This window comes from Lepidochelys kempii, chromosome 6 (genome assembly GCF_965140265.1).
Source record: "Lepidochelys kempii isolate rLepKem1 chromosome 6, rLepKem1.hap2, whole genome shotgun sequence".
NCBI lineage: Eukaryota > Metazoa > Chordata > Testudines > Cheloniidae > Lepidochelys > Lepidochelys kempii.
In genome coordinates, this window is record NC_133261.1 from 72,074,141 (window position 1) to 72,101,915 (window position 27,775).

At 44.2% G+C, this 27,775-nt stretch overlaps 1 protein-coding gene across 1 annotated transcript in view; it reads left to right on the top strand.

Moving 5' to 3' along the window:
• LTK (leukocyte receptor tyrosine kinase) overlaps positions 1 to 27,775 on the top strand; it is a 167,558-nt gene that overhangs the window by 71,177 nt on the left and 68,606 nt on the right. Inside the window, exons 3-9 of the mRNA XM_073348710.1 lie at positions 1,568 to 1,720; positions 2,802 to 3,024; positions 13,543 to 13,682; positions 17,259 to 17,396; positions 19,081 to 19,236; positions 20,255 to 20,355; positions 23,379 to 23,545. Coding sequence (XP_073204811.1) covers positions 1,568 to 1,720; positions 2,802 to 3,024; positions 13,543 to 13,682; positions 17,259 to 17,396; positions 19,081 to 19,236; positions 20,255 to 20,355; positions 23,379 to 23,545 — 1,078 coding nt within the window. The remainder of the gene's footprint in view (positions 1 to 1,567; positions 1,721 to 2,801; positions 3,025 to 13,542; positions 13,683 to 17,258; positions 17,397 to 19,080; positions 19,237 to 20,254; positions 20,356 to 23,378; positions 23,546 to 27,775) is intronic.

Genomic DNA, 27,775 nt, shown 5'->3' on the forward strand with positions numbered 1-27,775 from the left:
ACAAGTACTCCTTTTCTTTTTGCGGATACAGACTAACACGGCTGCTACTCTGAAACCTAAAGTTACAAAGTTTGCAAAAGGTTACAGAACTTAATGATCATACTAGCAATGACTGAAAAGTTACAAATCTTACAATCGCATTCTACTGGATTGAGTGGAGGCTTTACATAACACCTCTCATCTCGCTGAGTTTCATACACTCAGCTCTTCTATTTGAGAAATTCCTGAGTTCTGTGTTCCACAATGTGAGGGGTCTGTTTCCATCCTCTTTCAATTCTTTTGCTATGCTGGATGTCACTCTTGTTCAGGATTGTACTTACAAGTGGGCCAGATCCTCCACAGGTGTAAACTGGTTTAGCTCCACTGACTTCAGTGGAAGTATGCTGATTTACACCGGCCAAAGAGGTCCAGGGTTGTCTCCCTAGGTTGGCCTTTTCCCCACATCAGGTAGGAGAATCTCCATCATTCTTATCCATGGGCAGCTTCCTCTCTTCCCTCTGACAGTTCCTTTTTACCTGAGATGTCACAGACTATTCTGTTGATAAATTGCAGAGGGTTCAGAGAAGAGCCATGAGGATGATTAAAGGATTAGAAAATGTGCTTTATTGTGATATATGCCAGGAGCTCAGTTTATTAAGATCAGGGGTGGCCAACCTGAGCCTGAGAAGGAGTCAGAATTTACCAATGTACATTGCCAGAGAACCACAATAATATGTCAGCAGCTCCCTATTTGCTCCCCCCACTCCCAGCACCTCCTGCCCACTGGCAGCCCTGCTGATCAGTGCCTCCCCCTCCCGATCAGCTGTTTTGTGGCATGGAGGAGGCTCTGTGGGGGAGTGGGGTGGAGCAAAGGCACTGCAGGTTGAGGGGAGGGGGCGGGAAGGGGTGGCGTGGGGGCAGGGCTTGTGGCAGAGTCAGGGGTTGAGCAGTGAGCCCCCCCGGCACATTGGAAAGTTGGCGCCTGTAGCTCCAGCCCCGCAGTCGGTGCCTATTCAAGGAGCCGCATATTAACTTCTGAAGAGCCGCAGGTGGCTCCGGAGCCACAGGTTGGCCCCCCCTGATTTAGGTTAACAAAGAGAAGGTCAAGTGGTGACTTGATCACTGTCTATAAGTGCCTACATGGGGAACAAATATTTGATAATAGGCTCTTCAGTCTAGCAGCAAAAGGTATAACATGATCCAATGACTGGAAGTTGAAGCTAGACAATTTCAGACTGGAAATAAGGCATAAATTTTTAACCGTGAGAGTAATTAACCATTGGAACAATTTACCACGGGTCACAGTGGATTCTCCATTACTGGCAATTTTTAAATTAAGGTAGTTTTTCTAAAAGATATGTTCTAGGAATTATTTCGGGGAAGTTCTCTGGCCTGTGTCATACATACCATATATACATTCATACATGTCATATATCCATACATACATGTGGTCACTATAGTTACTTCTGGCCTTAGAATGTATGAATGGGCTCATGAATCTAGATCTGCTCATTAACATCCTGGCCTGACACCCTCCCTGGAGCCAGGTGGCACACCAGTGAAAAGTTCTCTCTCTTTCTCATCCCAGAAACCTCTTGTACCTATGGGTCCATCTGCTCCTGGGTAACATCTACGGACACCTTCGGAAAACCAGACTGGGTACCATCTTCAGTGAGGGCCTTGGTGCGGCAGCAGCAGCATCAAGTTCTGGAGAACCATTCATCCAGAGGAGACATAGAAGGTAGACAAACTTCCAGTTTATTCCCAAAGGGGTACACATATGCACACACAGATGTCTATGGCCATCCTCCCTTGTCTCTCTCAGACTGCCACATAGACTATACCTGCTTACATGAAACCATCATGAAATCCCACTCTGAACTCTAGAGAACACACCACTAAGAATCACGTGTATATTAAAAAAGCCATTGATTTTTCCATATATTTATAGAACACTAGACTTGAGCACATTGCATAGATTTATGGAATGTTTACTGTGTAGCAGCCTTGCTCATACTGCAATGTACAATGTGAAACTTGATACATATTGAACACAGCCCATTTTTATACAATGCACATACTGCAACATTTGAAATGCAAAGGCAACACTCTCAAAGAACCACAGTTATTGGCAAGTCCCTCCTCTTTTGTCAGCAGTGCATAGTGTAGCTACTTCCATAGGTAGCTACTTCCAGACCCTGAGAAAAGCTAGGGAAATTCAACTCCTCGTGTAGCTAATAGGATTTGAAGGGGCCCAAGTCTGCAGTATTCCAAGCCCTTTCAGCTCACTTTGCCTTTAATGGGAATTGTAGATGCTCAGCACTCTTCACTGTTAGGTCCCAGGTATTCATCACCTCTTGGGATTTGGCCCATAATCTTTATGTTCTTATGGTTCAGGCCCTTTGTGAATTAGCTTTGTTTCCACCACAGTCAGAAGAAGCCACTTTTAACTACAGAGGGTGAGACTCCCAGGAAATTCAGCCCCTTGACAAGGCTAAGCTGACTCCTCATATTTGTGCGCTTACTCATGTCTGTGTTGTGTTTCTAACCAGTATTATATCTGTTGCCTCCTCCCTTCTTTTTCCTTCTCTCTCCTTGGTTTCTTTTCCTCTCTTTTCTTCTCTCCTCTCTCTCTCGATCTGTTCTCTATTTATTTTCTTTCTTTTTTAACTTAATTCTTCTTTCACTTTTTTATCTTCTCTACTTTTTTCTTGTCTTTTCTTCTCCTCTCCTTTTTCACCACTGCTTCTTTCAATCCCTCTTTCCTCTTGTTTCTTCTTTTCTTGTCTTCTCCCCTTGTACTCTTCCCTTCTTTCCTTCAGGGGACATTCTCCTCCTAAACACCAGCAGGTTCTTGGATAGATGTGAGTTCAGTCTGCATAGCCCCATCCTGCCATGGAGCGTGGAGTCCTGCTTGCTGGAGTTGGCCATATATTCACAGGGCACTGCTCCTGCTCTTCAGGGATTCACAGTTGAAATCCGACATGTGGAGACAAACCGGAACATAATCATCCCTCTGAGAGCTGGGCAAGAGGAGAACACCTGGTAAGGCTAGCTACCTGCAGCTATTTAAATGTTGCCTGAGGGGCAGTTCCCTTAGGGCATTGCTTCTAGCAAAGTCTGCTCCACTTCTCTCTCCCCAAAGTCACTGATTCTGTGATGGCCAACTCTGAGGACTGAACTGAGAACCTCCAGAGCTAAACGCATGAGTCGCCACAGCATGATCTAAAGAAGTAGCCTCCAGAGCTGCTGGCTGTAACAGACTCTCATCCTTTGGGGATAAGACACAGAAGAGAATGTATAACATACACTTGACCAGTGGGTTACACTTACATAAGAATGGCCCATACTGGGTCAGACTAAAGGTCCATCTAGCCCTGTCTTCTCCTGTCTTCCGACAGTGGCCAGTGCCAGATGCCCCAGAGGGAATGAACAGAACAGGTAATCATCAAGTGATCCATCTCCTGTTGCCCATTCCCAGCTTCTGGCTATGGACATTATCCCTGCCCATCCTGGCTAATAGCCATTGATGGACCTATCTTCCATGAATTTATCTAGTTCTTTTTTGAACTCTGTTATAGTCTTAGCCTTCACAACATCCTCTGGCAAGGAGTTTCACAGGTTGACTGTGCATTGTGTGAAGAAATACTTCCTTTTGTTTGTTTTAAACTTGCTGCCTATTAATTTCATTTATTAACTTCCTCCCAAACCTTCAGTAGGGTAACGATGCCCCTATTTCATCTGATTCACTTACTGTTGCTGAGATTATAGGCCTCAAATCTACTGAGTCCAAAATGCTCCTTCAGTAATGGGCCGATTTCTCTAAGCAATGTCATGGGTTATCCTGGTCACAAGAGCTAAATTTCACATGGTTTGGCGTAGTTTTAACTATCATCATTCTTCCCCATTCTTACCACCAGTATCTGCTTGAAAAGGATTGTCAGTGCACATTCGCGGGCAGAGCAAGCAGTCTGATACTCCGGCAGCATACTCCTCAGCCACTGTTGGTGTGGGTGAACTTTTGGCAGAGGGCGTGTTACCCAAAAAACAGTCTCCATAGTTAAAGGAAATACATCCATACTCATCCCATCAGCAGCAGTTGATACCATCAGTCATCACCACCAAGAAACTTCCAGGGTGAATAGAAATGCCCTGAAAGGCCACAAGTCCTTTCTCACAGATCAAGTACAATGGGGTCGCTATTCCTCCACCTCCAAAATGCAAAATGTCCCACACGGTTCAGGCCTCATCCCCAAATTGTTGAACATCTATAGAGCCACTCATCAGCTGTCCATCACCCAAAGGCTCCCCATGTGCTGTGAGAATCATCTGGTAACTGGTTAGGCCAGTTTTCTGGCTCCTTCACAATGCTAGAGGGTTCAACAGTGGCTTTACTGGAACCAAGCATCTGGCCCCTAATGCTTTGGCCATGCTTTGGTCATCTTCTTTCTTTTCAAAGGCTGCTCCTTTCTGAGATGCCTCCCTGGGTGGAAGAGCTAGGTATAACAGTAGAGCCTAAGTCACAACGTTCAGTTCCCAGTGCTGATCCAGACTTTTCCAGAGTTCAGGGGTATTTGCTTCTGGTCAATCTGTAAAACTCTGGGCAGGGTAGAAGAGATAGCATAGAAAGAGAGAGGAAGAGAACGCAGATAAGAAAATCAGGCAATACCAAACCTTAGCCTGGATGTTCCTTACTTTGGTCTTCCCCATGGTTACTTTTTCATTCCTGGATGTGTCAGAATGCACATGAGATGGGAACCAAGAGGGTGCTTTGAAGTGCAACAGGGAGACGGAGTTCTAACAGAGAAAGAGAGGGAGGGGAGCCCACATGACTGTTTATTGGCAATCATCCTTGTGCTTGCTGTCCTTTCCTTCTACCTGCCTTTGAGGGGCATGAGTTAAGTACACTGTAAGCTCTTTGTTTATATAACCTGATTGGCTCCCATTGAGAATTCCACCAACAGATCCTTGCTCTTGTTTTCCTTGAATTCCCTGGCACCACCTTTTGTTGCTATAGAGATACCCAGCCAAGACTCCTGTTCTGGTGAGCAAAGTAAAATTTAATTCTTAACCTCAAATCCCTTCTTCTCCTATTTTCAGTTCTTGCTCACTTCCTTTCTAGGTGGGCCCTTCCCCCTCCAGATGTCTCCTTGCCAGTGTAGCAGGGAAAAAGTTGTCTTCTGATGTCATTCTTACCCCCAACGACTGCCCATGCCACTTCAGGCATGTGACTAGTCTCTGCTGGCTGAGGCAGCTAGATTCACAGGTCCATTTCTGCCTATTATTGATTGATTGAGTGCTCCTCACAAGTACCTAGCTGTTCAGTATCAATAGTGATCACTTCACCCATCACTGACATGCGGCTATCTCTGGAATGGAAAATAGCAGCTATTTAATAGCCTACCTGAAGACTGCCACAACAGCTTTAGGATATGAAGTTAAGTTCATTCTCTCTAATTAAAATTACAGTGGAATTTAAGTAGGTAGAACCTAATTTGCTCAATGGAAATTTGTCAGGACATTGGGTTAATACCTTTGCTTTCATGAAAGGAGCGAAAAGCTGAAAGGGACCTGTAACAATCATAGGTGGTCAGGGGCTTAGTTTTAAAGACATCTAAAATATGTAATATACTTCAGTCATGTTTAAAATATGTGGAAGTAGGGAAAACAAGGGGTTGGAATTAGGGACCCTTGGAAAAAATGAGATTCCTTTCTTTTTCTTTTACAATGGATTGATTTTAAAAGTCTCTATACAAGTCCAGGGTGGACAAAGGAAACCTAGTTTAGTGTGTGTAGCAGAACAAATAAGAGTCACTGTTGCATAGAGATCTAGCTTCTCTATGGCAGGTACATGGCCCAAGACCAGCTTTCTCTTTTATATCTGAAGGTCTTGTGCTGTGAAATGACAGGAAGACCAGCCTGAAGTAATTGGATTTTTGGATGGTTTGGGATTTTTAAATGTATTTGTCCACTTCTAAAAAATACTGTACTGTTAGGAGTAGAACAGGAAGTATAATGAGCAAATGAGAGTGTAGGGATAAAGCCTATGTGCAGCATATCATTAACCTATGGAGCTCATTACCACATGATATTGTTGAGGGATGATTAGTAATTTATATGAAGAAAAAATTAGCACTCCTACCTTTTCAGGTGGGCAGAAACCAAAGAAAAGCCTACCTCAGCCCTTCCCCATAATCCTCCCCCCCTGTTGTCAAGCCATACCCAATCCCCAATTCCAGACAGAACACTTCACTGTGTTGTTCTCTTTCTGATTCTGGAGGTCTCCTATAATATTCAGCTCTTCCTTCTGAATTCATCAACAGTGCTTTTTCCCTAGGATTCTGCTCTGTCCTACATTTGTGTTTTATGCATGAGAAGGAGGTGCTTTTCTGATTGGTGCTCAGCTCTTGGATCAGTGAACCATCCTCGGATTGGTAGTGCTGAAGCTGCTGTTCTGTCTGTCATACCCACAGTTCAGATCAGTCTCTGGTAAAAGCTTTCTGGTGAAAAAATGGTGAAGAGAGATGGCTGGAACAAACCAAACATCAAAGCCCCTGGTCTAAATTTAACAGGATAGGTGAAAACCCTAAAATAGCATCTGTAGTTGCACTATCTAGAATGAAGAGGAGCTGCTAATCCTCATTCTTCAGGGGACAAGATGACCACTACCTGGGGACAGGAAGTGCTTTTCTCTTCAATGGTATGGTAATGCTAAAATATCCAGGTGTATTGTGTTCATTTTTTCCTCCTTCCTCTAAAATACTAGGCATTGGCCACAGTGGGACGCAAGGTACCAGAGCAAACAAATCACTTGTTTGTTCTAGTATAGCGAGTCCCATATTCCTGATTATTGATCAACACCAGCTAAAGGGCTAATAATCCTCACTCAGATATCAGAAGTTACTGTTAGAGTTAGATGCTGGGTCTTGCTCTACGTGTGTGAATGTAAATTGCAGGACTGTAGAAGCAGGTTCATAATCCACATCAGTAAGAGCTCTCTGCTACTGAAATAAGGCTTATCTCGGGTTGGTGCCACCAATATACCTAGAATCTATTACATCCTGGTCATCTGGGTCAACACAATCCAGTCTGCCACTTAATGGAAACTGTCCAAAATGAAACCCATCCGATAACAAAGTCTGCCCTAGGATCAGATACGGAGAAACCTCCCTCAATCTCTTAGTTCACTTGTAACAAGGAGATTAAATCAGTGGCAACCTGGAATGGATCCTGGGTGTAGCCTCAGAGAGGAAATGAGCTAGAACTGGATCTCTGTGCTATAATCCCTGCCAGGAGAAGAAATGGAACTTGGATTTCTGTGCCTCTCTGAAATGGACTTTGGGTACAATTCCTAAGAGGAGACAAATCTGAGCCTGAGATGGATTGATGTTTGACATCTTTATCTAGAGAGCCTCTCATACTTTAGGTAATCTCTGAATAAATTCTGAAGTCCTGAAGCAATCTTAGAATCATAGAAATGTAGGACTGGAAAAGAGCTCGAGAGATCATCTAATCCAATCACCTGTGCTGAGGTAGGGCTAAGTATACCTAGACGATCCCTGACAGGTGTTTGTCTAACCTGCTCTTAAAAACCTCCAATGGTGGCATTCCACAACCTCTTTAGGAAGCCTATTCCATTACTTAACTCTCCTTATAGTTAGAAAGTTTTTCCTAATATCTAACCTACATCTCCTTTGCTTCAGATTAAGCCCATTATTTCTTGTCCTACCTTCAGTGGACATGGAGAACAATTGATGATCATTGTCTTTATAACAGCCCTTAACATATCTGAAGTCTGTTATCAATTCCCTCCTCAATTTGCTTTTCTCAGTACTAAACATGCCCAGTTTTTTAAATCTTTCCTCATAGGCTAAATTTTCTAAACCTTTCATCATTCCTTGTTGCTTTCCTCTGGACTCTCTTCTTGGTTTGCTTATGAGAATGTCATGTGGGACTCTGTCAAAAGCCTTACTAAAATCAAGATATACCATATCTACTGCTTCTCCCCTATTCAGTAGGCCAGTAACCCTGTCCAAGAAGGAAATTAGTTTGGTTTGGTATTATTTGTTCTTGACAAATCTACATTAGCTATTATTTATAGCTGTATCATCCTCTAGATGTTCACAGACTGATTGTTTAATAATTTGTTCCAATGTCTTTCCAGGTATCAAAGTTAGGCTGATTGGTCTAGAATTCCACGGTTCCTCTTTATTCCCATTTTTAAAAATAGGCACTATGTTAGCCCTTCTCAAGCCCTCTGGGAACTCATCCACTGTCCATGAGTTCTCAAAGAAAATTGCTAATGGTTCTGTGATTGCTTCAGCTAGTTCCTTAAATATGCTAAGGTGAATTTCATCAGGCCCTGCTGACTTGAATACATCCAACTTTCCTAAATGTTCTTTATCCTGTTCTTTCCCTATTTTGCATTGTGTTCTTTCCCTTTTGTTGTTAATATTAATTGTGGTAAGTATCTGGTCACAATTTACCTTTTTAGTGAAGACTGAAGCAAAATTAGGCATTTAACACTTCAGCCTTCTTAATGTTGCCCATTATTAGCTTCCCTTCCTTGCCAAATAAAGGATGAAAACACCACCTGCGCCACCAACTCCTTCACCCCGGCCTTTTCCTTAGTCTTTCTCTTGCTCCTAATGTATGTATAGAACCTCTCCTTACTGCCTTTTTTGTCCCTTTTTTGGTGTAACTCATTTTGTGCCTTAGCCTTTCTGATTTTGTCCCTACATGCTTGTGCTATTCTTTTGTAATCATCCTTAGCAATTTGTCCATTTCCATTTTTTGTAGGATTCCTTTTTGATTTTCAGGTAATTAAAAGAGCTCCTGGTGGAGCCATATCAGCCTCTTACAATTCTTCCTATCTTTTCTTCACATCAGGATAGATAGCTGTTGTTCCTTTAATGTTGTTTCTTTGTGAAACTGCCAGCTTTCCTGAACTCCTTTTTCACTTTGCTTTGCTTTTCATGGAGCCTTACCTACCTGTTTTCTGAGATTGTTAAAGGCTGCTTTTTTGAAGGCCATTGTCCTTATTCTGCTGCTCCCCTCCTTCCTTTCCGTAGAATCATGAAGTCTGTTATTTCATGATTACTTTCACCCAAACTGCCTTCAACCTTCAGATTCACAATCAATTCCTCCCTGTTAGTCAGAATCAAATCTAAAATGGCTGTCCCTCTGGTTACTTCCTCCATCTTCTGAAACAAAAAGTAGCCCCCAGTACATTCCAAAAACATTTTGTGTTTTGCCATATTACTTTTCCAACAGATGTCTGGGTAGTTAAAGACACCCCCCCCCATTAACATTGGGTCTTGTGTTTTGGTTATTTCTGTTAATTGTTCCATCTCCTCATCCTCGCCTCTTCCTAATTTGGTGGTTTGATACTGTCCCTGATTTTTACCCTTTTTCTTCACCCAGATACTGTCAGCTCTTCTGCCTCTGACCTCCTTCTGCACCTCAGAACAAGTGTATATATTCTTGATACATAATGCAATATGTCCTCCCTTTTTTCCCTGCCTGTCTTTTCTGAACAAGCTATCCCCACTCTACCAATATCCCAGTCATGAGATTTATCCCAAGTCTCTGTGATTCCAATTAAGTCATAATTTAGCTCATGTACGAATAATTCCAGTACTTCCTGTTTATTCCCGATGTGCCTTGCATTTATGTATAGATATCTAAGATGATGAGCAGATTCCATCACTGTTATCCCTCTTGTGGCTCCTACAGCCCAATTGTAATTTTCCATTTACCCCCCAACACTTAGTTCTCTGTTCATTCCACCTTTTTTTAATACTTACTTGTGGGCTTTTGCCACCTGCCTTCTTTTAACCTAAATTAAAATCCTCCTTACTAGATTGGAGAGTCAGTGTGCAAAGATGCTCTTCCCCTTTGTAGTCAGGTGGACCCCATTTCTTCCTAGCAGTCCTCCTTTCTGGAACAGCATCTTAGGGTCGAGGAAGCCAAAGCTCTCCCATTGATACCCATCTGTGCAGCCAACTGGTCATCTCAAGGATGTCATTGTCCCTGCTTGGGCCCTTACTCTCAACTGGAAGGATTGAAAAAAACACCACCAGCACCCCTGACTCCTTCACCCTTGCTCCCAGAGCCCTGTAATCACTGTTGATCTGCTCAGGTTTATATTTGACAGTATCATTAGTGCCATGTGAATGAGCAGCATGGGATAGTGGTAAGAAGAACAGATGGGCTTTAGCAGCCTTTATGTAATGTCTTGGATGCAGGTTTCAGGCAGGCAGCACACCTGTAAGGACATCAAGTCAGGTCAGCAGATGGATGCCTCTATCCCATTCAGAAGGGAGTTCTTAATACATCACTTGTGTCTCTTCCTCTTGCTTGTGGTGACCATGAGTCTCCTGGACTTGGGGGCAGGTGGCTCCTCTTCTTCAGCCACTGTGGTCTGCTCCTCACCTCCTTTTTCCAGTGCCAGTTCTTGACCTTGTTGCAATGGGGAACTGGATCGATGAAGTGCTGCCTACAGCTCGAGGTGGCCAGCAACCAGTCTCCTCCCCTTAGAACAGCTGGGTCTCCTTCCCCACTGGGGGCTGCTGTAGCCATCTGTAGCTGGCTAGCATCCTCCATCCTGGATGTCTCCATCTGCATCCTATTGGTGAAGTCCTCCTGCTCCTGGATGCTATACCAATGAGCCATCTCCTCCTGCAGCTTTCTTACCTACTTCCTGAGGGATTCTACCAACAGGCACCTCTCTACACCAGCTGGTTTCCCCTGCCTGGCTTTCTTCATCAGGGACATGCAGGACACATGTCCAGCAAGTCAAGACCAGTGTCTGGGTAGAAGCCTCCAGGGCCAGAATGCCTGTCTAGCCAGGGCCCCCACAGGTGCAGGCAGAGGCAGAACAAGGAGTGCTTTTGGCAATGTGCCGTTTTCCTCCCATTGCAGGTTCTTCCTTGCAGAGTACCTGTAAGTTGAAACAAACCCTACCTCCCTGCCTTCCTCTGCTGCTAAACTCAGCTGGCTCACTCCTTTAATCTCTCAGGTGGGAGTCTGCATGGTTTTCAAAGCCTGAGCCCCACACACAGCTGGAATAGGTGACTTACCCCCTCTCCCTCAGCCACCTGTAATCATTAGCCTATTCAAAAAAACTGCTCTGTTGTCATATCAAAGAGCCTTTCTAGGGCCCTTAAAAGAGTCCCGCTAGAGCCCTGCTAGGAGTCAGGCACTTATTCACCTAACTGCAGGGTGATCTAGCCCAGACAGTCAGCAACCAAACTTCAATGTGCACACACCAAACACAGCAAAGCAGCCTGGAGCCCTCCCAAACTCGGAGGCAAGTTCCCAGCACACAAAAGTTTCTCCTTTTTTGCCCCCCAAAATTAATCATTAGCAATAAGACAGAAGTACAGATACTCACCAGCTGGCTAACTCCCTTAGTCTCCTAGCTGCCTTTTTCACACCAGCCACCAGAGAAATGAAATAGCTGATATAATGCTTCTACTTCAGGTGTTCTCTGATTTAGCATAGTGTCACATCTGTGTCAGAATCTATCCCTCTCGCTTAGAGAACATTCCAACTCTCCTGCTCATGTAGTTGAACTCATCATTCTTAATAAAGCAGACTCTTAAATATTGTTCCTGGAAATTCAACAGCAGTTCTCTTTGTTGGAGATAGTGAGGCATTGAGTAGAGGGGACTGGTCAGAATTGGGGGGAAAGGGCTTTGTTCAACAGAGGGAGACAGAGAGTCTGCAAGCCTCCTAGTGCTAAGAATATTGATGAACAATAGAAATTACTAGGGCCACACAATGCATACTGAATTATCTTGAATTAAACATCAAGTTGTTTGCAGGTTCATACTCTTATTCTTTCCTTGCAAATTGCCCAGAGACATGTCAGGCTCTGAGAGCCCCTAAGAGTGTACACAGCAGTTTCAATGTCTGTATGATCTGTAAGTGTAGTAATATTAACCAGGTTACTGAGCTCTAGCCTGACGTAAAATCGATAGTAAAGGTATTGCCAGGCTGGGCTTATCTGAAAGCCAGCTTCAATGATCCATCTTCTGCTGTATATACTAAAGGTTTCGTTCCTGATTCCATTAAGAAAATTAAATTGGCTCTGAATAGGCCCTGTTTGGATACCAGGACCAAGCAAAGATAGTGCAATATTTATGCATTTAGAGAACTTGCTGCAGTTGGACTTTGGACCTGAGTGTGTGTGTCAGAAAACAGCTGCCCTAGGGAATACCTGGGCAGTGCTCCTTGGTAACAAGGTGTACATGTAAGCATTCTGGGTGATGCAAAGCTACATATCACTTGCAGTTTCTAGGTGCTGTGCTGTCATACTGTACTGTGGAATTAATGGAGTCAAGTCTCAGTGCTGGAGCTTGTTGGATACAGTACTATAATGTATAAGGGAGGTCATGAAGTCATGAGTCCGTGCTGGAGGTTCTTCGATGATCTGCTGCAATACAGAATGGTGGTAATGTGACTGTGACTGAGTATTAGAGGTTCCTGGCTGCTCTGGTGTGATGATGCAGTTGTGACTCAGTTGGAGAATGTGGGCAATGTGCTGTGTTACAGTGGAGGTAACAAAGCTGCGTGTCTGTGCTGGAGGAACATGGTGGCTATAGTATACCAGGTAATATAATGGAAATGGTGGTGCTGTGGTCCAGAGCTGAATGGTCTTGGATTTTGTGTGGTGTTGTGGCAGAGATAAATGTATTTCTAGCTTAGTGCTGAAGATTCCTGAAGGCTACACTGTAATATAATAATCAGTAAAACAATCACATCTCATTGCTGGAGGCTCTTGGTTACTTAGCTCTGTGGCAGATGTAACAGAGTTGTGCTTCAGAGCTGGAGATTTCTGAAACGGAATGAAATGATATTACAATCTTGGGAAAGCTATAATTCTGCCTGAAATGCCAAAAGTGTGAAAAGGGGAAATATTTTCATCTTCTGAGAAGGTTGAGGGCTGCGCTGGTTTTGATTAGGGGCAGGTGAACCTCCAAAGGGATGGTGGGGGAGAGAAGATGGGGAAGGATAGCAGCATCCTCTGACAGAGAAAGGGTGTGTGGTTGATGTCAAACACTGGCAATGAATTAGGTAGATAATCAGTTAACACAGGCTGACGTAAATGGGAAAGGCCATAAACATTTAAAGCTGCTGACATTTCTACACAATTTTATGTGCTTATAACAGGGGCTCTCATGTTTTCATAGTATGCACCACATCTTCATGGAGTGTCTTGTGCAAACCTCCGATTCACCATGGTGTAGACCACCTTCCCATCCTTTTGTGATCCAACAGACCTTTGACAATGACATAACATCTTGGTGACTAGCACAGCAACTTCTTGCATGGAAATGTAATATTAGGAATGTATTTTATGTATTTTTAGCTGCCTTTTAAAGCGATTTAGCAGCTAGAAACAAGGAAGGGAGTCAGCATCCTGGGCCAGATATTTAAAGGTATTTAGGTGCCTCATGATGTAAATAGGCACCTAGTGGGGTTTACAAAGGTGCCTAAGTAGGTGAAGTACCCAGGTGCACAATATGTGTGTGATTGCTGTTTGTTGTCTTGTTATAGGGTCAAGTGGAAAGTACTCATGGCTCAGATCGGTGAAGTGGAGAGGCCTTTTGAGATCTCCCTGCTGTATTCAACCTGTGGAGCACAAGGGGCTGGGCTATTGGCATTGGGCTCCTTGCAGTTCAGGGACTGCTTCCATGGTAGGTTCCAACACATCTAGTAAGAGCTGGAAAATCTAAATAAATGGAGCTGGAAATGAAAAAAGGACACTGCCTAAAATTGTTGAGTATGATCTAGGAGAAGGCCACAATAACTCCCTCCGACCGCATACCCCTAGTTGTCACCTACCACCCCATGCTAAAACCCATAGAGTCATGAAACCATTACAACCCATACTTGATGGTGAATCCATCCTGAAAGAAATTTTTCATAAACCCACTCTTCTGGCCTTCAAACAACCTCCCAACCTCTCCAAACTCATCATCAGAAGCAAGCTCCACACAGAGCAGGACCCACCAACTCAAAGCAGCACCAGACCCTGCCAGAACTACAGATGAAAAACCTGCAGACACCTTTCAAGATCCCGGGGTCCCATGCATGCCTATCACAACATGTGGTGAACCTCATCCATTGCACTAACTGCCCCAATAACAGCTATGTGGGTGAAACCAGACAATCACTATGCTCTCGAATGAACTCACCCAGGGAAATAATAAAAGACAAAAACATCATATCAGTGGTAAGGTGAACACTTTTCACAAAGCGATCATTCTATATCTGCCCTATCAGTCCCCATCCTCAAAGGAAACCTGCACAACACTTTCAGAAGACAGGCCTGGGAACATAACTTCATAATTTTGCTAGACACTAAAAACCATGGTCTTCAGAATGACACTGGACTTATGGCTTATTACAACAATCTGTAATCCACTAACCCTGCTTTTTGTCCTAAAGACTACAGGGGTTTTAATGTGCCACTTCACCTTTTATGGTCCCTCAGAATATGTGGTAACTATTTTTGCTAAACTATCTGTTCAATCTTGTAATTAGCTGGGACGCTCTTAGTACCTTTCCTGATCTGAGGAAGAGCTCTGTGTAGATCAAAAGCTTGTCTGTCTCGCCAACAGAAACTGGTCCAATAAAAGATATTACCTCACCCAGCCTACACCGGCACCTTTGTCTACACTAGCACTTTTGTTGGCAAAAGTTTTTTTTTTCACACCCCTGACAGACATAAGTTTTACCGACAAAAGTGCTGGTGTGGACAGCACTATGTTGGCAGGAGAAGCTCTCTCACCAACATAGCTAATGCTGCTCATCAGGGGGTGGTTTAGCTCACCCGCAGGCCACATCCGGCCCGTGGGACCATCCTGCCCGGCCCTTGTGCTCCCGGCCAGGGAGGCTAGCCCCTGGCCCCTCCCCTGCTGTCCCCCCTCGCCTGCAGCCTCAGCTCGCCGTGCCACCAGCGCTCTGGGCGGTGGGGCTGCGAGTTCCCGCTGGGCAGCGCTCTGGGCGTCGTGGCTGGCTCCGGCCAGGCGGCGCAGCTCAGGGGCGGATTTACCAGTAAACACAGGGTGCCCTGGCACGGGGCCTCCCAACAACAGGGGGCCCCAGGGCCTGGCACTCAGGAAGCTCAGCAGTGGCGCACCTCCCATGGGGGGGGGCTGCACTGTGGGGGCAGGGGAGAGCAGGGTGGGAGACTCATCTGCAGCCTCAGGGGAGCAGGCGGGAGGTATGGGTGTCAGGAGCACGGCGAACGCCGGCTGGAGGACTCGGGAGGAGCACAGCGTGGCCGCACAGCCGGCCGGAAAGAAGTGGCGTTTTGAAGGGGAAACTGCCGCTTCTCTCCAACTGCGTGGCTGCCCCTGCTTCTCCTGAGTCCTCCACCCCTGTTCACAGGGCCGCATTCCGGAAGGGGCTTTAGAGGGCGGGTTGGATAGGGGTGGGGTCCCGGGGGGACGGTTAAGGGTGGGGGGTCCCAGGAGGGGGCAGTCAGGGGACAAGGAGCAGGGGGGTTTGGATGGATAGGAGGTTCTGAGGGGGGCAGTCAGGGGGCGAGAAGTGGGAGGGGGTGAATGGGGGTGGGGGCCAGGCTGTTTGGGGAGGCACAGCCTTCCCTACCCGGCCCTCCATATATTTTTGGAACCCCGATGTGGCCCTCAGGCCAAAAAGTTTGCCCACCGCTGCCCTAGAAGCACACATGAATCGTTCTAAAAAATTGTCTATGTTGTTTATAAAGGTTTGATTTTTTTTTCTGTACTTAAAGGGCCATTGTTGAGATTAAAAACCTTTACCTGTGCCACTAATACATGAGAGCAGTACTTCCCAATCTTTTCCACACTGTGACCCTATGTTCCGACAGAAAAAGGTTTTTACTGCTTCCTGACCCCCTCCACCATATAGTCATAAAGCAAAGGAGGGTGGTCATGTCTACGTGAAACCTGTTTGGCACTTCCGAGTTAAGAACCTCTGTCTCAGATTATTAAAAAAAGAACAATTAGAATCTAGTTTGTTTTTCACCATGTATGCTGCTTTTTACTTCATGTAGTTCATTCAGTTTGGCAATGAAACTAGCCTGGGCAGTTTCACCTTGTAGTTATAGGCCCTGATCCTACTAAGTGCTGCATGCAGACAGACCCCTGAACCTGTGTAGAGCCTCACTGACCTCAGTGTTGCTCCTTACAGGTGCAGGGGTCCATTTGCTCAAAGCAGTACGCAGGATCAGGGCCATATTCAGCTTCATTTTATGGTTCTCATGCACTAGCATCATGCTGTTGGTTCTGGCTTGCAAACTGCAGAAAGAGCTTTAAATTTACAAATATCCAACAAAATACTGTTTTCACTGACTTTTTAAAATGTTCTGATCCTATTAGTTTTTTCTGTTTAATTTACTTTAGGTTTTTTAAACAAAATCTAAATTTTGGATATAATCTTCTTGACTGTTGCATCATTTATGTGTTTTATGTGTGCAAAGTGTTGTGTGCAAAAAATAAAACCCCCACTGTGGCAGGGAACTTGAGTGATTTAAGCCAGAGAGGATAATTTATACACATGGCTGTGGTTTTGAATTTCATGCAAGTACAAAGAAGTGTGGGGAGATGGTGGGAGGGAATTGGGAAAGAACACAATAAATCAGGTCCATTTGATAACCCGAGTGCCCTAAGGGAATCTTTTGAAACCAGTGCTAAATCTACTAGCTATAAAGATCATCTATTATCCAGGGAATGCATTTCAAGGTCTCACATTTATTGAAAGCCTTAAATGATATAGAGTCTATCGGGGGACTATCTTTAGCAACATCTGGGAACAACTTCACTGGAACTGCTGACAGTTCCGTGACACAGTCTTGAGAGAATAGGGAGCAGGGCCTTCTCAGTGCAGGGTCTGCACCTTTAGAATGCTGCCCCCCTTTGCCTGTAGATTAATGTTTGGTTTAGGGTGGGCTGTAAGATGTTTATGTATTATTACTAAGGAGGTGCAGGTTTGATTCATTTGCAGGCTAGTTCTACTGATTGTTCACTCAACCACATTGCTTTTTCAGCTACATTTTGTTACAGGCTCAGAGACTTTCTGGCACAAACATTGAAATTAAATGAGTATTTATTATTATTATTATTATTTTATTATTATTTTATTTTATTATATGGACTGATTGTCTTTATAATGTAGCAAGGGGGAAGGAGCATGACTGTGACTGAGGAACCATCCAAACCAAAGCCCTGCTCTAGACCTTCTGCTGACTCCTCTCTCTGGTCTTCTTGCTTTGTACCCTTTAGAAAAAGAAAGCAGGGATCTTTCCACATCCAACAAGGGCTCCACTTTCCCGTGCCCACGTGGGGGCTGTGTCAGCCACCTGCAGGTCTGTGATTTTCACAGTGATTGCCCTACCAAAGAGGATGAAGAGGCCATATGTGGTGAGAAAGAAACTTGCTCCCTTAATGGGTTCCTTCAGTCGTTCCTCATTTTAGTCCTGCTGGAATTCTGTGCCATAGCACAATGTGGAATTTGCACAGAATTAATCTTCCCCACAGAATTTTATTTTTTCACAGAGAATTTGTGATTTTCCCCCAGCACTCCCACCCACACCTGTTACATTCAAGTGGGGCTTCCGCTGTCAGCCCTGGGTGGCTGGGGCTCGCTGCTGACAGCAGGAGCGTGATTATATTGTGTTATTTTGACAAATAAAATATGCAGAATTTTAAATTATTGTGCACAGAATTTTTAATTTTGGGAGGCAGAATTCCCCTAGAGGTATCATTTGTCATCCCAATTGCATCAGTAAACCCCCACCCCCACCCCCACCCCAAAGCCAACCGGCCAAGACGGCTCAGTGAGCACTTAAAAAAGGGTGTTCCACCCAATCTATAGTCAGGATGTATTTCTCCACAAATTTCTGTGGGTCACTATACCATCTACCAACTACTAGTAGGATATAACTAGTCAAGAAATATATCCCTTGAGATACCATTAGAAGTAGACACCTGGGATTAACCTAACCACTCACTGTATGTATGTATGTATTGATTTATATAATAAAATACACCTATCCCACACACCAGGTGCATATAAAAACAATTTTAATAAAAAATGCATACCCAAAGCTACAAACCAGACTGATATTGTTAAAAAACTCTTTTCTACCTATTCAGCCAATCAGGAAGAATAATAATTTAGAAAGTGAAATAGATTAATTAAATTGATTACATATAGCGATTACTTAGATATTTTATCTACCTAGTTTAACTGGGTACCTGGACCTGGGATATCCATACGGAACACACTCCTGGGATGAGGAAAATAGCAAGTCTGGTATCCTTCCTGGCGCAGTTCCTGCTACTTCAGAGGAAGACAAAAGCTCTTCTTTTTATACCTGTCTCACTGGGGGAGAAATCCCTTCCAGACCCTATCCCGATCAGATGGAAGCACTGACCATCCTTAGAATCACCACAAATGTTATTGGTCAGAAAACTATCCTTTCAAAATGCAGATACAGTGATTTACTCATGCACCATGGCAGAGAATTCCATAGGCTGACTATATGCCATCTGAGGAAGTGTCATTTTATTTGTTCTAAATTTACTCACAGTTACTATAATCAGCCATTCTACCACCTTTACAAACGACATGGGGACCCCTGGGATATCTGTTGGTATCCCATAAAGCAGTCACCAAACAGTTACCACATGGTGGGTTCTCGGGAAACAGAGTTTTCCATTGCACTTAGAATAAGAAATAACAGCAGTATCTCTCATACTACTAAGTGATGAGTATTGACTTTTTGGTGGGTGACTATTATACATGAAAATAAACTAATAAGCCATTTGGCCATTTCTTGGTAGAAGACTAATATGCAGTGTTGACCTGAAGAAGAGCTCTGTGTAATCTCAAAAGCTTGTCTCTTTCACCAACAGAAGTTGATCCAATACAAGATATTACTTCACCCACCTTCTCTCATGGTAGAAGACTATAGGGTATTACCTTTGTAGCTCCCTAGAGAAACATAGTGAAAGTGACCTTGGTGACTTTATAGTTTTCTTGCTCTTATGCTCCCTAATCAGATCTGTGTGAAATACCCCCATTTTTTCTAATCCTTTCCAGCAGACAGTCTCCCAGCAGAAGCACACTGTTCTTTTGAGCAGGGTCCCTGTGGCTGGATATTGAATGACACTGCATCTCCCTCCTGGTCCATCAGGGGCTTTGAAGAAATGACACAAGAAGCTCCATTCATGGGATCAGCCTTGCTAGCCACCAGAGGTATGTTCCTCATGGCGTACTTTCTCTCGCTAGTCTCAAACATGTTTTATGGAAATAGTTTTAAAATTCTTTGGCCCACCTCACCAAATCACCTTTGCATTCATCAGCATTAGCTAGGACTGTGTTTAAACTGAGCCCAGTGTGGTTTCAGTCCTGGTTCAAAGACCTATATTAAAAAGATCCAAAAGAACATCAGTCAGCTTGGAAGGAACACACAGGGAGGCTAGAGCCTCTGTGAACTAGGGCTAAAAACTAGCAACGGTCAGCTACAAAAAAACCCATCCTGGTTCAAGGTTCTTTGCCAAGATTAGGGGTGTTCATGGTATAGCATGTTTTTTCTCTTGCTTGCATGGATAGAAAATGCTTGTGATAACACTGCCCTAGCTGTGGCTTAGAACCATGAGTTAGCACAATTCTTTTTGTAACATAGGCCCTAGGATTGCAGCTTCATTGGTCCTCTCTCTCTTAGTCCTTTTCTTTCTCCTAAGAACCTAGCTAGACCTTCCTTTCTGGGGACAAGGGACCAGAAACAGGCAGTTCAGTCCAAGCCGTTCCCAGCAAGGATCACTGGAGAGAATGTGGTAGGAGTACTGGTTGTTGGGGAGCTCACTGTGAATTCCAGTTCTTGTGCCCACAAGCCATTGTATGGAAAGGTGTAGGAGGTGCACTCACTGATGGTCCAATGAAGGTCTTGCGATTTCAGCTCCCATGTTGCTAAAATCCATTTTTCCATAGGTTTTCAGGGCACCAACTTATCTAAGTTTACTACCGCCGTGAGAGATCCATGCCCCTAATGTGGCTTCAATCATGCCTTTCTGTCACAGAGCTTTCAGCACAATGATGTGAAGTTATTTTACAAATGCATGAAAAAGAAAAACGCCAGACTTTTTTTTAAACAAGCTTCCTCTCTAATCAGCAGGCAGTGGGTATCCAGTACGCGAACATCCATCAACGAAGATTTCTTGTTGTCTGGATGAACTGACGCCATTTTTTTTCTAATTCATTGTTCTGCTCACAGGGCACTTCCTGTACTTGCGAGCAGACAGCAATCAGACAGGTGATGTTGCCAGGGCTTACAGTGCCAGCCTGCCAGCCAGTCTTGCCAGTGGAGACTACCAGGTATATTGTTCAGTTTTAGCATCCTTGTGGAGCTAATCCGCAGTTTACAGGTCCCTGTTCCTGTATGATGGCTACCTTCCCTATCTCTCTGTATGCCAAACAGCCTGGGAACATTGGAAATTAGAGTGGCTGACCACACAACCCATCTAGCCAACCATCAGACCCCGAAGCATGGACAGGCAGGTGCATCCCACCACAGTCAAGTGGCATCCCTAACTTCCAAAGAGAGATCTCAGAGATTTGCAGTGTTTTGATTGTCAGAGAACAAGGCAAACTGCTCAGGGCTCAGATGCCAGGGGCCTGGCAATGCATCATAGCTGGCTAACATACAGATCATCCAGCCTGAGTGGGGGATCTGCTACTTGGCCATTGGAGGGAGTGAGTAACACAGCTAGCTCATTTGGGGCATATAGTGTACATGTGGCTGAGCTCACGTCTCAGGCATTAGAACATATGTCTCGTTGTACCCTCATTCATGGGAACAGAAACACCAGATTCCTAATGGGGGGTGAAGGCCGAAGTTAATGCAGTGACATTCCAGGGATAGAGGGACACCAGCACGGCCCACACCGCTGTGAAGCCCCATGTGCTGAAATCTCATCACGTGTTGGAAGGCAGTCAGATGTGGCTACAAGTTCCAAGAGTAAAACCATTTGTCCGCCTGTAGGACAGATCCTTGTAAATACCCAGGAGCACTAAGGGTTTCTGGTGGTAAGGGAGTATTAGAAGATATTCCATCTGATATTTTAGGGAAAATTATGTTGAAAGTTTGAGCCAGAGTTCAGTTGTGCTACATGGCGAATAGGCAACTTTGATCACTCACAGAAGAGGTGAGTGTCTGTGAGAACACAAATGAACCTGTGTTGGGAGAAGGGAGGAAGGCTGCTCAGTTCCCTACTGAGGGGAGTGAGCCAGGCGGGATCAAGTGCAGACACAAAGAGGGCAGATTCAGTGGCCATGGAGACAAGTTCCCTGCCTCCCTTTACCTTAGAAAGGGAGGTGTTACCACAGGAAACCCCAGATCTTGACCCTCATGGAGATGGAGCAGAGAGAGCAAACAGTCCCTGAGGAGGGAAATGGTTTCTTCATATACACACAGCCCACAGGTGGAAATCAAGATCCTGAGAAGGAATGCCAGAGCAGGTGAGCCCTGAATCCCTTCCCCACTTGACATGGGATAACCAGAGCTCAGGAGTTAGTGCTCGGTTAAGACCAGCTTCACAGGGGGTTAGGTCTCTCTTGACCACCCAGCCTTTCAAGGGGGTGCTTCGTACATTATTCCAGTGGGAGAGAAACCCCAGCATATATCTTTGGTGGGTGGCACATTAAGGAAGGAAGTAGCACCCACTCCCTAGCAGACTAGAAGGAGGAGGAAGTGGCAGGTTCAAGTCTCAGCTTCAAACCCAGAAGTTCTGGGGCAATGCGGGTGTATGTGAACTCCATCTGTATATCCGTCCGGTGTGCTCTGAAAGGGGAACAGATATGTGACAGATTTGGAACTGCTCTGTGATGTTGGATGAATACTATATGTTGGTTTGGTTATTGAGATATTTACTGTATGAACATATGGGATGAAGGAATTTGCCTTGACGTATATAGTATCTTTAATGAGACTTGGAAGGACCATGTTTCCCAAGGGACGGGCTTTAATGCCAAATTGCTAAAATAGAGTCTAAAATAGAGTCTCCATTATGATATGGAGGTGGTTCATGTCAAAGGGGATGCAAACACAATAGCAGATCCTCTATCTTGTGAGGAGATGTGAGAAGGTTCCTTGAGTACCCCTTCTCCATTCCCCTTCAATGATGGGGGTATGTCTTTGTCAAACTGTAAACTCATATTGTTTTGGGAGCGCCATTTTTTATTGTAATCTTCCTTGTAACCTTAACTTTGCATTGTAACCTCCATCTTGGGTTAAGACATCCAGATGGTGTTGAAAACCAGTCAAATCCTGACAATCACTTGATGATTACCTGTTCTGTTCATTTCCTCTGAAGCACCTGGAATTGGCCACTGTTGGAAGACAGGATACTGAGCTAGATGGACCTTTGGTCTGACCCACTATGGCCGTTCTTATGTTCTTAAGAACAGTCTATTCTTGTTCTTATGCCAGGGAGTTGGGACACCTCAAGAGACTAGCAAGGAGAAAGCCATCAAGGGCTATCAATTCTGAATCAGTCTTCCCTAGTGAAACCATAGGTTTGTTGCCTACAGGGGCCATTGACTTTGAATTGACCCTAACAGAAACCTGTCTCTGAGGAGGGGGTTGGGGTCGCCCAGTCTAAGCACATGACTGGAAGAGCTGCAGTTGCCTGGCCTAACCACATGACTAAAGAGGAGAGAATTTATTTAAGGGAGCTGCTTCTTGAGTGGGGGCATTCCATCACTGCAGGCCTGGGGAGCTATCTGGACTAAGGACTGAGACCCAACCTAGCACTCATTGTGGTGGTCCGCACATTGAGGGAGAATGCATTTGGGAGTTAGTTTTCCTAAGATCTGTAGTCCTAGTGCTGTTTAAGAATAAAAGTGTCTGTGGTTAAGAAATTCTTTTGTTAAGCCTTTTTCCTTATCTTACTGGCATGTTGTCCCTGAGGGGTGTAATTGGGAAACCAGAGTTCCCATAGTGAGGTAGAGTCTGAGAGAACATCTCCAAGCAACGGGGGGCTTGGGAAGGCTGGGGCACTAGTTCTGGGCTCCAGGCAGCCAGACTGTGGGGTCCCATTGCCCTTGAAGAGTGTCAGATATGGGGACTGCATCTGGGAGTGCGCTTGAGAGACTCAGAGCTAGAAACAGTGATCAGTCACTGCCCAGACCCAGCAGGGCTTAGAAGCACATGGGATTCAGCAGCTGGATCCAAACACAACAGTCTGGAACCTATCCTGGAGAGGCCAGAAGATGACATGAACTATAAAGATTCTCATTTTAAAGGCTGGTTTGCATGGTTATTAAAGACAATCCATCCTTTCAATTGCCACCCTCCTTTCACCACAGGATGCCATTATTTTCCTCTTATTTTATTCCAGATCCAATTTTCAGTGCATATTTTTGGCAGTTACAATGGCACCATCTCATTCTCTGTCCAGGAAGAGACAGGTGGAGTCAGTATCTCCCCTCTGGTGTGGGAAAGAACAGGGAACTGGAGCGACCGCTGGTTTCTCATTACACTGCAAATGCCAGTGCTCCAGAACAAGTAAGAATGCCATTGGTTAACAAATTTGTTTGCTGGACTGTTGTGGAACATGGTTTGCATTCTTGACTTCTTCCAGTGCCTCCCCTACGGTCACATATACTGGGGTTTTGTAGGTATGGTTGTTGGAATACATCCTCTTAAATCATTGCTCTCCTGGATACAGACATTCCTATCGCCACCTCATGGTGACATATAGAACTGCCCCGGTCCTTTTATAATACCAAAGAGGGGCAATGAATAAAATAAGGAGGGGCCTGATCAAATGCCTATTGCAGTCAGCGGGATTCTTCCCGGTGATTTCAGTGAGCTTTGGATCAGGGCCTAGATTTACTGTCTGTTCAAGCTGAAATGTTGTTTTGCGTTGGCTGCATTAGCTAGGCTGCATTATGGAACACTGTGTTAACTTTACAGTTAGTTCTTATGACATGCAAAGTGTCGGGAAAAGGTAGGATTTTGACTGAGGGTGCGGTAAACAAAGTGATCCATAAAATGCTATTAATAAATTCTGGATTGTGTATGGCTGAATCAGTCACGTAGGTAAGTGAATAAATATCATTAGATCATTAGGACATAATTCATCTCTATCTGTTCTGTGGATTCAGCACATCATTCAAATTACCCCCATCTTTCTAACTGCTTGAATGGACTTTTGTGTGTCCATTGCTGTTTGAGATTAACTGAGAATGGATGCAAAATTAATATGTTAAGGAAAGGTCTGTTTTCTAAAATGAAAAATACCCAGATTTTCAAAAGGCCACACACATGCACATCTACTAATGCACACCCCCCAACTTGGCTCAGCACAACACCCAATGGGTGGCATGCACGTGTCAGTGATTTGCATGCTCATGGATGCTTGTGTGCAGCATCACTGTGTGCATGTGGATTGGAAACATCAAGTGTCTAAGACAGGCATGCACAATACTGCTTGTGTACATTCGTGTTCACCCTTTGTACAGATGGGGCTAATGTTTATTTGTTGTTCTATGGAGTCAAGTTTTAAAGTCTATAAAATCTCAAACCAAGTGTTTTTTTTTAATCAGACTTTCCTCATCCCCCTCTCAGCCTCAGTCAATTTCAAACCAGGAGGAATATATTGGCAGCTTATTGTTTTGTGCAGAGAGAGAGGTTTTAAATTTCACTTTTCTGTTTTTGAGTCTTCCTCAGCAGAGCCTCACCCAAATGACATTTCTGACAAAAAAAAATTAGCTTCCATTTTAATTATTAAACAGTACAATGAAAGGAAATATCCCATTTAATATTTACAACAACTAACGACTTTGAAACATCATTGTCAAGAAAAAAGGGGACTCCATGTAACAGATGGGCGCAAGGATCCAGATCCAAACCTTCCCAGAGTTCAAGTATCTAGGGGTTTGGCTCAACTTGAAATACAGACCAGTTACAAAGTTTACAAATGATCCAAACTCCAGTAAAATTCAGATCCAGGATTTTTGTTCAACCCCATCTCTAGTTTTTAATATAGGAGTCTCAGGTTTTCCAACCCTTAGACCATAGTGCACATCTTTGTCCCGACCTATACTTAAATATAGGGTGGATCCTCATGCTGGCAATATGCCTAATGCTTGGGAGTGATGTTGAGAAGCAGTATGGAACCTTGTCAGTTTGCAGCTCTTTAGTTCTGATCATGTAAAAGTTTATTAATGTAACCAATGAATTGATTTAGAATGAATCATCCTGCAAGGAACTCCTACTTGGCACTAATTGTTTGGAATCCCGGAAAGGAATTCCAAGGGCTGTCCAGATATAGTTAAGACATTGTGTATTCTGCAACAAGCAGATCCTAACTTCTGTGCCCAGGGTCCTTGGTTTCTGCACATGGCAGTGCTGAATTTTGAAATAAAATGGACACTCTGGGGGACATACATGGGAAAATGCTCAGAAAATGAGGGAGATATGGAATGATACATAATATTACACACAAAAAACCTCCTTAAACTAACGTTATTAAGATTGCAAAATCAAGAACTCAAAAGTTAAGAAATGCCACAATTAAGGTTGCCTGTGCAAACTTAATTTGGCCACTTTGTGAGTATGCATTATGATATAGATTCATAGATACTAAGGTCAGAAGGGACCATTATGATCATCTAGTCTGACCTCCTGCACAACGCAGGCCACAGAATTTCACCCATCCACTCCTGCAAATAATATTAAATAGTCTTTAATAACATGGTTACATGCTATTTTTCCACAGTACCCCTGCCTCATTTAGTGCACAGGATGGATGGTGCTCACTTAATGAGCAGCTATTCAATATGTTGTTTTATTCTCATTGTTCAATTTGTGGTGCCAGACTTTATTTACTGCACACCCGTCCAACCCTGCTCTGAAGACAGAATTATTAACTAACTTACGCATTTCTGTGGCACTCATCACTGTAGTATCTGAGGGCTTCACAAACATTAATTTATCTTCACAACACCCTGTGAGGTGAGGAGATGGTATTATCCCCATTTCACAGACAAGGCACAGAGAGATTAAGGTCAAAATTATTCACTAATTTTCAGTGCCAAATCTGAGATGCCCATGGCCTGGTTTTTCAAGTACATGGCATTATTAAAGCACTTTAGATATTAAAAGCACAGCTCCCAAGGACTTCATTTGCAATTATTAGTGCTCAGCACTTCTGCAAATCAGACCGTGGGTATATCAAGTCAATAACCCAGATGAGGACCACACAATTATTGACCATATGTGAAAAGTTTGGTTCAAGTGACTTGCCCAACATCACATAGGGAAACCTGTGGCATAGGCAGGGGTAGAATCCAATTCTCCAGAGCAGTATTCAACTGCCTTACCCATGAGATCATCCTTTCTCTTCCTGCAATTCCCTTGCTTCATTCACTACATCCCTTCCAACAAAGACATCAGGTGTCCTACAGACAATGGCCTCCTTTACTACACAACCTTGATTCATCCCCAGTATACAGTCCATCCTGTGCACAGATAAGGCAGGGATCCTGTCGAAATTATAGTATGTAAGCATGTAATTAGAGTGTTTGTAACACAAAAGGGGGACAAATTAAGGTTGCCCAGGCGATGCATTAATTCTGTCTTTTCCTTAATTTTGAGTATTTGACTTTGCAACCTTGTTAATGTTGTTTAAGATAGTGTCTCGTGTGTAATTACTAGGTTTTTAAAAAAGCAAACTGAAAAAACAGATATTCCATCATGTGGCATCATACTGACATCCACAAGGGTCATCAGCAAGGTTGGAACCTTTATATCCACTGCACAGACCTCTGCTACTTAAACTAAGGGAATAACTGAAAACAGAAGTAGGTTGTCATCCTCTGTGTGGACCACACTAGTAGGGGATAGGACATGTTACTAGTGGGTTTCAAATATATTTGCTGACAACAGAGCTATGGTAAGACTCAGGAATCTTAGGTTCCATTCCAGGCTCTGGAGGGGAATGTGCTGTAGTGGACAATGACCTTTTTGCCTGTTTCCCCCCCAAGCCTGACTCCTTCTGCCCCATCCCCTACAATCTGTCCCTGTCCCATTCCTTTTTCTTCCATACTCTTGGCTCCTCATCCCAGTTCCATTCTCTTCACTTCCACTTCCCAGGTTTCTCTCCCAGTCTCATCCTCCAATATCAGTGTTCCCCTGGCTCCTTATCCCACTCTCTTTCCTCAACTAGGCCCAGTTCTCCCACAACATGCTAAGTTCTTAGAATCACAGGACTGGAAGGGACCTCGAGAGGTCATCTAGTCCAGTCCCCTGCACTCAAAGCAGGACTAAGCATTATCTAGACCATCCCTGACAGGTATTTGTCCAACCTGCTCCTAAAAATCCCCATTGATGGAGATTCCACAATCTCCCTAGGCAATTTATTCCAGTGCTTAACCACCCTGACAGCTAGGAAGTTTCTTCTAATGTCCAACCTAAACCTCTCTTGCTGCAATTTAAGGCCATTGCTTCTTGTCCTATCCTCAGAGGTTGAGAAAAAACATTTTTCTCCCTCCTGCTTGTAACAACCTTTTACGTACTTGAAGACTGTTACAGAATTCCACAGCAAGGATCCTTTGAGGCACAACAATACTGGATCCTGCATTAAAGTGGAAAGATGGCAGCAGCCAAAAATGCATCAAAAAGGAATTCACAGACAGATCTACTTCCCCTCCCACACCTCACTTCCCTGCCCCACTAGTTCTCAGTCTAACTCTCACTGTCCAACCAGCCCCAGTCTCCCACCCCCAGCTC